Raw genomic sequence first — 9,319 nt, forward strand, 5'->3', positions numbered from 1 at the left:
TATAAATTTTCTTATCATTCTCTCAAGAATACCAAATTTCTCTTACTGGGGGAAAAATATCTTCTGGGCATATCTGAGTATTTGATTCCTTACTCTTATGAAAGTGAGATTTGTTACACATAAAGAAACCTCATCTTGTCTCAAAAGCAAATACCCACAGTCTTAAAGGTCTCTTGTGGAAAGTTCTGTACAGTTTTCATTCATCAATGTGTCATTTCTCTATTTTGGTCATTTTTCAAAGTCTGAGAGCAAATGTAATCAAGTTGATTTGTATGAAGCTACGACTTGTATCTTGGCTTTTACCCTACTACTAATTTTTGATTCAAAGTTATCACTATTTTTTCCTTTCCAATTACTCTATAATGAAACATAGCATCTACTCATTGCACTAACAAAAATTCTATTGCTTCATTTATAACATCAAGGACCCAGTATCTGTCACTGAAACAGTAGTGGTTTTTGATCTGTGTTTTATTACCAAGCATTGGTAAAGTGTCCGGGGTGTGCAGCAAATGAAAATGGGAAATGATATAGTTGCTTCTTATAGGAAATTCTTAGTCCAATTTTGAAGAGAATACATAGAAAGGCATGCACACATTCACATATGCCAAATCATTAAGTATTCTTTACCCAGACCTGGGTTTCAGCACCTTCTAAGCTCTGAGTAGAGGAATATTTACTTTTACAGAAAATAGGCATCAGAAACCAGGGAACAGACTCTCAAAGTATAAGATACTTACAGGCAACCAGCACTTAACACAAAATTTTTGACTTGGCCTTATCATCTGCCTCTACTGGGAAATATTCATATTTTAGACCAGAGCACCAAATTTCCTTTTTGGGGGAAGGGGTGGTTTTTGAAGCTGTCTCCATATGTTGGGAAAAAAGCTAACAATTTGACTGACAATGTCCAACCCAGACCAGAACTGATTTAGTTTTCCACGTAAAAATAGATATCTTAAAGTCTTCCTCCAAGTTATTTTGACTTTGGGATATTTTCTGTAATAGAATATGCCAAATGACAAAGTTTCCTAGACCACTTCAGGAAAATTCACGACAACCTACAATACCAAAGAGTTAGTTTCTCCTTGTCCTTGGCAAATTATTGGGACTGCACCTACCAGAGGTAGTAGGTGCTACTCTTGTTTAATTTTAATAGGGTTCTTACTTGTGTACAATAGAAGTTGACTCTGGCTGATTAAGCATGGCAATGGTCTAAATGTTATATACACAGAATTTTCAATAACCAGGGCTTGCTTAGCTACATTGAGATGAATAATAGTCTCCTTTCTCTATATTTTTTTTAAATACACAAGTAATACATTTTACAATGAATAAATTTTCAATTAGCAATAATCGCGCCTTGGATAAACCTCATTGGCTACGATACTGCCACTGCACAAAGCTTGACCAAATAGTACAAAATAATGAAAATCCTCATATCTTCGTACTTCCACACGTTTGTCTCTTTAGCAGTGTCTTCAGTTTGGTGGGTATACTTCTAGACCTTTCTTCAGTGTGTTTATATATAAAAATATAAATTCTGGACTTTCAATGGCTATGTAGATAGGATTATACTTGAAAATTGCTCTATGACTGACTGACCCTCACACTCACCACCCCCCATTCTCATCTAAAAAGCAACATCTGAGAAGGAAATTTCATCTAGCTTCTGAAGGAACTTCTGACTGTTGATCTGGAACACATTAGGACAATGAAGCTGAAGATACAATTCTTCAGGAAATACCCATCCTAGGACGTAGTTCATGATGTGTGAGAGCACTACTTCCACGACATAGATGACTCAGGATGTTCTTCTGCTACCAAATTAGGATTAAAACAAGGAAAACCTGTGAACATCAGGGTGCATATGCCCCTTTGAATCTGTATTTTGGTATCCTTTGGATAAATACCTAGTACTGCAATGCTGGATTGTAGGGTAGTTCTATTTTTAACTATTTGAGGAAACTCCATACTGTTTTCCAGGGTGGCTGCAACAACTGGTCACATTTCAAGTGATCAGTAGCCACATATGAGTCATGGCTATTGTGTTGGATAGTGCAGGTAGAGTTAGAGAAGTCTGAGGACTAAATACAGAACTTAAAAATGTTGAGGTTAAAGAAATAACTGAAATGCCTTTATTTTTTCAGAATATAGTTTCTTTGCCTAGAGGGGATAAGTATTATTATTCAAACTTAGTTGTACCAAGGAATCACTAAATTCTACTCCTAAAACCAATATTACACTATATATTAACTGACTAGAATTGAAATAAAAATTTGAAGAAAGAAATGTAACCAGTTCTGAGAAGTGCAATAAGTGTAAATATACATATTGATTTTGAAGACTTAGTATAATGAAAAAAAAATGTAGGTATCTCATTAATAATGTTTATATTGAGTACATGTTGAATTGATACTATTTTGGATCAACTGAGCAAAATAAAATATATTACTAAAAGTAATTTCACCTATTTCTTTTTACCATTATTAATGTGGCTACTAGAATATTTACATTAAATATGGCTCACATTTGTGGCTCACATTATATCTTATTAGATTACACTGATTTAGACTGATCTCAAATAATCTCATAGCTTTAAATACCATTAATATGTTGATAATTCTCAGGTTTTTATCTCCACTCCCAACCTCATCTCAGACCTCCAGAATTGTATATCCAATGGCCTACCTGAACCTCCTCTTGGATGCTTATTCATCAATTTTTAAGTGTATATTCTTATCTTTTATTTCAATGGACCAATATCGGTGCTTGTCTTGACACAAGATGAGAAATTCTGGCTAATGTATACAGTTCAAATGCAGGTTAGTCTCATTCTGCTATGGGACAATAAAGTAAATTCCCCTGGTATATTTAATAACTACATATATACATTTTATATTTTAATTCCTTCTATGTTTTCATATGGAAATAACTGTCTTCACTGAGAACTTTGGTATTACTAAGGAAATCTAACATTGTCTACGAGATCAATTTAAATATGGGACACATAATTTAAAAATTACAAGAGAGATTTCCATCTTTTAACAAAAAAGGCAGTGGAGAGTAATTAATGTTAACTCTTCTTTGAGATAAGGTATAAGAACTGTCATTTCTACCTTCTTTTTAATGGCAATAAAGGTCATTTGTGTTCCAAGGACATATTTTTCAGGATTATAAAAGTACTACACTGGCTTTTTCTGCCCCCAGGTAATGTCTTTCTTCTTATCACATCCATGTAAGAGAATTGTGAGGTCTGACATATCTTCAATTCAGATTCAGATCAGTCTTGAGCCTGTCAAACGTTTCAATGGTATATCTCCAGGTATACTTTTGAACCAAAATCTTCTTGCCTTTCTTAATGCAACTATTTTAATTTAGTTCTCTAATTATGCTTATTAAAATTTCCTACCCTCAACTGTCTAGTTTCTTAGCTCACCTAAAATATGAAAGAGCCAAAACAGAACCGCTTTACTTTCTTTGGGGTTCATCTCAAAATTCAGATTAAAAGAAGCCTTCCCAGACTATACTATTTAAAAAGAGCACCTCCCCCACCACCCCCATTCCCATTATTATCTGTTCCCTTCACCTGCTTATTTTTCTTCAGAACTGTATTCTATTCTAGGAGCACCTAGCTGGCTCAGTCAGTGGAGCATGTGACTCTTGGTCTTAGGGTCATGAGTTTGAGACCCACATTGGGTGCAAAGATTACTGAAATAAATTAATTAAAATAAAAATTTGTATTTTATATATTTCTTGCTTTATATCTTTATTTCTGGCTCCTCTTACTAGAATACGAGCTTTATGAGAGCTAGATATCATTACTATACTCTCAATGCCCAGAGAAATGCCTATCACAGAGGAGGAACTCAATAAACATTTGTTGAGTGGACTTGTTAATGAAATAAACAATTATTTGAGTTCCTACTACAGAAGAAGCCATTCTGGAACAGTGAAAAGGTAGTATAACTTCTATTCTCTGCCTTCAGAAAACTTACAGTATAACTGGTAGGAAACTAAAAAAATAAATAACACAAATGATGCCAGAACCGATATTTAAAAGGCAGTCCAATTATAAATAAATATCTGGCAAACCTCAAAAATGCTAGGAATTTAGAAAATAATATTATGATGAGCTATTCTGGGCAAGAAAATTTTCAAGGGCAGCATGACTGGTGCCTAAAAATAAGCAAGATATTAGTAAAACAATTTTAAGCTCAGACTATAAAAATAAAATTGTACTACATTAATTAGGGAAAGTGAGTCAACAGGAGTAATGGAACATATATTTAATAAGGTTCCAGTTTGAAGACAAGTTGAGAGAAACCTTGAATTACATACAAACTAAAGAATTTGGACATGATAAATCACATGCAATTTTGCTAGCATAATCTTGTCTAACTCCTGATCCTTTCTCTCTAGGGTGGCACCTCGCATGGGTGGCTGCTCAAATCACAGTCTTCAGACTTTTCAGAAGTCCTTTCACAGTGGTATTGTTCCTTTCTTTGGTGCCACTTGGTTTTGGTTCTTGTTCTCAAGTGTCTTGTCTTCTCTAAGTCACCATGCATTAAGATCATTATAACAGGATAAAGATTGCCACTCTTTTTAAAGCCATCTCTTATTTCTATTTCTGTTTGCTGTGCATTCCACAGATCTGAGGGCTCTTTATTCCACTGGTTTTCTTGGGTTCTTTTTTCATTTTCTTGTTCTGTTTTCATGGCCAGCTTTTCTTTTTGGTGACCTATGCTAATGGCTGCTTTTAGGTGTTCTTAAACTATTAAGACAATGGTTTTTCAAACTTTTTTGACCACAACCCTCAGAAATAAATTCATCTGATGCTGTGCCCTGTACACACATTCATATACAACTGAAACAGAAATATTTTGGTTAATACTACCCTTATCACAAATAATGCATTTCTATCCTATCCTATTCATTTCATTTCTAGGAACATATTTCATGAAGGCTCAAAATGAATGACTGGTGTGGTGATTCATTGCTTCTAAATAGGCTGAGAGTATCTGTGGTCTCTGTGATTCAACTGACTCCTTTCTAATCAATAGACTAAAAATTATTATTTACATATTTCTTTTTTTCCAATACCCACCACCTGGTTCTCCAAACCTCCCACCCCCCACCCCTTCAAAACCCTCAGATTGTTTTTCAGAGTCCATTGACTCTCATGGTTCACCTCCCCTTCCAATTTCCCTCAACTCCCTTCTCCTCTCCATCTCCCCTTGTCGTCCATGCTATTTGTTATGCTCCACAAATAAATGGAACCATATGTTAATTGACTTTCTCTGCTTGACTTATTTCACTCAGCATAATCTCTTCCAGTCCTGTCCATGTTGCTACAAAAGTTGGGTATTCATATTTCTTGAAGGAAGATGGTTAAATTAGTTAGCAATGCCATTTGGAAGGCTGTGTTCACAGAAAACTAGGACTCAAAACAATTTTTCTCTTTAGTCTTTTCTCATCAAATGTTTTTTCCTCACCATTGAACTTATAAGGGCCCTTTTATGGTCAAATGTTTTTTGCTCAATATTATTATGACCATCACCAGAAAAGCTCATTGTTTTTCACATTTAGTTGTACCAATTGTTTATAAAAATATCACTAAATATAATCAACAAAAAATTGATTTCAAGTGCTTAGTCAACAAAGTTCTGTCTTACTTGCCTCCAGCCAGATTTATAAATGTAGTAGTTTCTGGAAAGTCTGAATGCGTTTCTTCCTTAGCTTTTTCATACTTGTCAAAGGTCAATGTTTTCAGTTGTTGAGTTTCATTAAGTCTAAAGTAATTAGAGAAACTCTCCAGATCCCTCTTAGGGCAGGGACTGCTATTGCCCAGACAAATTGCATTCACCTTTTCCTTAGCACAAGAAACCTGATTTGTTCAGAGGAGCAATGAACCCTACGAACCCTCACTTCTTCAGCTTCCTTGCTGCTAGTTTGGTCATGTGACATAGTTCTGGTCAATGAGACACAAAATGGGGGTTTCTGAGGAGGCTTTTGCTTTCCTGGAACTCAAAATAGCAGTTTGAATTTCCTCCAACCTAGCATGGGGAATGCCTAGATGTTTAACATCCATCTTGTAACCACAAGTAACAAAAATGAGAATGAGGATCTATAAGCACAGATCCAACACAGAGTAGTATATAAATATAAATATGTATGTGTGTGTGTATATTTGTTTGAAACTTTGTTTTTTAGAGTAGTTGTTTTAGGTTCACAGTGATTTCTCATATGCCCCTTAAAACTCCACACATGCATTACTTCCCTCATTATCAACATCCCCCACCAGAGTGGTACATTTGTTATAATTAATGAATCTACTTTGACACATATGATCACCCAGAGTCCTTAGTTTACATTAGGGTTCACTTTTGGTGTTGTATATTCTATGAGTTTGAACAAATTTATAATGACATGTATCCACCAAACAAAACAAAACAACAAAAGATGTTAGGATTTATCCCCAAAATTTGTGTAAGCAGAGAGGAGATAAGTATGGGGACTGGTAGAAAGGAAGTTTACATTATGCATTTATAAGTATTGTGCTAGGACCTGGACAAAAATGATCAGTGAAAATGACAAAGGATGACAGGGAAGATGCCACAGAATTTAATGACATTAGGATTGGGTATGAGAAGGTGAGGAATTATAAATGTTAAGATTTTAGGTTCAGGTTGTAGATCAGTAGAGCCATTGGTAAATAAGTACAAGGAGAGCTAATTTAAAAGGAGGTTATCAAATTTAGGATCAGACATTTGAATTTGAAGAAGATTTTCATGAAAATATTTCCAGCAGGAAGCTGCAGATATTTGACTAAGATTGAAGTAAAGCCGGTATTGGCATTATCCAAGGAGAAAGTTTTAGCCAAGGTTTCCGTATGAGGTACAATATTGTATGAGGTACAATATTGTAAGTTAAATGCCAAATCCAGAAAATAAGAAATTAGAGAATAAAAATTACCTCTGGGTAATAGTTATCCAGAATTTTACAGAGAACGATAAAAGTAAGTGAACCTTAGACCTGGATAGTAGTGGTAGTGATCTCACAAAGTCTATAGTTCTTTGGCTTACATGGAATATTAACTAACTTCCATGTGTCTGCATGTGGAGGATTAGAACTACCTCCTAAAGTGAAAGCATTGGCAAAACATGAGAGTCATTCAAGTCAATACAACCTTACTAAGTGCCCAAGTTGTTGTCTAAAACTATACTTGGAATTATGGAATCTACCAAAGCAGTACTTTAAAATTATCCCTGATGCTGAAAGTTTTTTTTTTTTTTAAATCTGGCTAAACTCTGGAAAATGATATGGAGGTTCCTCAAAAAGTTGAAAATAGAGCTACCCTATGACCCAGCAATCGCACTACTGGGTATTTACCCTAAAGATACAAATGTAATGATCTGAAGGGGCACATACACCTGAATGTTTATAGCAGCAATGTCCACAATAGCCGAACTATGGAAAGAAACTAGATGTCCAAAAACAGATAAATGGATAAAGAAGATATGGTATATGTATAAATAGAATATTATGCAGCCATCGAAGGAAATCAAATCTTATCATTTGCAATGATGTGGATGCAATTAGGGGGTATTATGCTGAGTGAAATAAGTCTATCAGGGAAAGACAATTATCATATGGTCTCTCTGATATGAGGAATTTCAGAGGCAGGGCAAGGGAGGTTGGAGGGTAGAGAAGGACAAAATGAAACAAGATGGGATCGGGAGGGAGACAAACCATGAGAGACTCTTAATCTCACAAAACAAATTGAGGATTGCTGGAAGGTGCAGGGGGATAGTGGGATAGGGTAGCTGGGTTATGGACATTAGGAAGGGTATGTGCTATGGTGAGTGCTGTGAAATATGAAAGCCTGATGATTCACAGACCTGTACCCCTGGGGCAAATAATACATTGTATGTTAATAAGAAAAAAATCTGGTTAACTATGTGCGATTATCGGTTAATTACGCATATTTTTGCAACACATTCAACATTTGCTATGTTCTTAAAAAAAAAAAAAAACTAGGTCTGATGAAAGCAGAATTTTAAAATGTTGAAATACATCAAGTATGTAATGAAAACCAAAAGAGAAACTAGAAACTGAGTCATAGAGAAATACATGATCTTATTAAGTTGTATTTCAAAATAAAGTTTATCTAAGGTACAGACATATCTGGAATGCAACAGCAACAACTTCCTAAGATTTAAATCATGAGTGTGATGAATTTGTAAAAATCATCTTCCCAATATATCAAAATAAAAAGAAGGGAAAAAGCATAATCTCATTTGCTTTGTTATGTTCCATTCTCCTAAAACATTGGTAATACAGTATAGGAAATTCAACTTTTGAATCCTTTAGAGATTTCCCACAATAACAGACTCAGAATTTTCTTCAGTGCCTCCTTCATATCTTTGTTCCGGAAGTTGTAAATCAGGGGATTAAAGAATGGAGTTGCCAAAGCATAGAACAAGGTCACAAATTTCTTCATCCCAGCATAGTCGCCAGAACCTGGACTAACATACATCACCATGACTGACCCATAAAACAGACACACCACAGCAAGGTGGGAGGCACAAGTAGAGAAAGCCTTATGCCTTCCTGAGCCTGGGGGTACCTGCAGCACCACACTCAGGACACAGAAGTAAGTGCCAAGGATATATAGGAAAGTGAGAAAGATGATGAGAGAGCTAATGATACCACAGATCAAAGTAATTCCAGATACTGAAGAACAGGACAATGCCAGCAAAGGGGCAAGATCACAAAGAAAATGGTCAATGGTGTTTGGACCACAGAACGGCACCTGAGATATTAGAGTCAAAGGAGTTAGTAACCAGAGAAAGCCCCCTGTCCAGCAAAAGACCACTAACCAAGCACACAGGCAGTGGGTCATTATGGTGGGATAATGCAAAGGTCTACAAATGGCAAGAAATCGATCAAAAGACATCACTGACAGAAATAAACCTTCAGCAGCACACATGGAGAAGAAGTAGAACTGGAGCAGGCAGCCAGCATAGGAGATGCTCTTGGTCTGGGAGATGATGTTGGCCAACATTTTGGGCACATCAGAACTGACATAGCAGATCTCCAGGAAAGAGAAGTTGGCCAGGAGGATGTACATGGGTGTGTGGAGTTTCCGGCTTGACCACACGGCACAGATGATGGATGTGTTCCCCATGAGAGTCAGAAGATAGATGAGGGAGAAGATGACAAAGAGGAGGACCTGGATTTCTCTGCGATAGGGAAATCCTAAGAGGACAAACTCAGTCACAGACCCAGAGATATTAGTCGTCTCCAAGGTCCTCAT

General features: G+C 36.0%; 1 protein-coding gene across 1 annotated transcript; it reads right to left on the minus strand.

Annotated features, from left to right (window-relative positions):
- Positions 1-8,353: 8,353 nt before the first annotated feature.
- On the minus strand, positions 8,354-9,319 carry LOC309867717 (olfactory receptor 11G2-like; the record flags this gene model as incomplete). Its single annotated transcript, XM_082736784.1, has 1 exon — positions 8,354-9,319. The coding sequence occupies one exon, from the start codon at positions 9,317-9,319 to the stop codon at positions 8,354-8,356; it is 966 nt and encodes a 321-aa protein (XP_082592910.1).

Source organism: Mustela nivalis, assembly GCF_964662115.1.
Source record: "Mustela nivalis genome assembly, chromosome: 6".
Lineage (NCBI taxonomy): Eukaryota > Metazoa > Chordata > Mammalia > Carnivora > Mustelidae > Mustela > Mustela nivalis.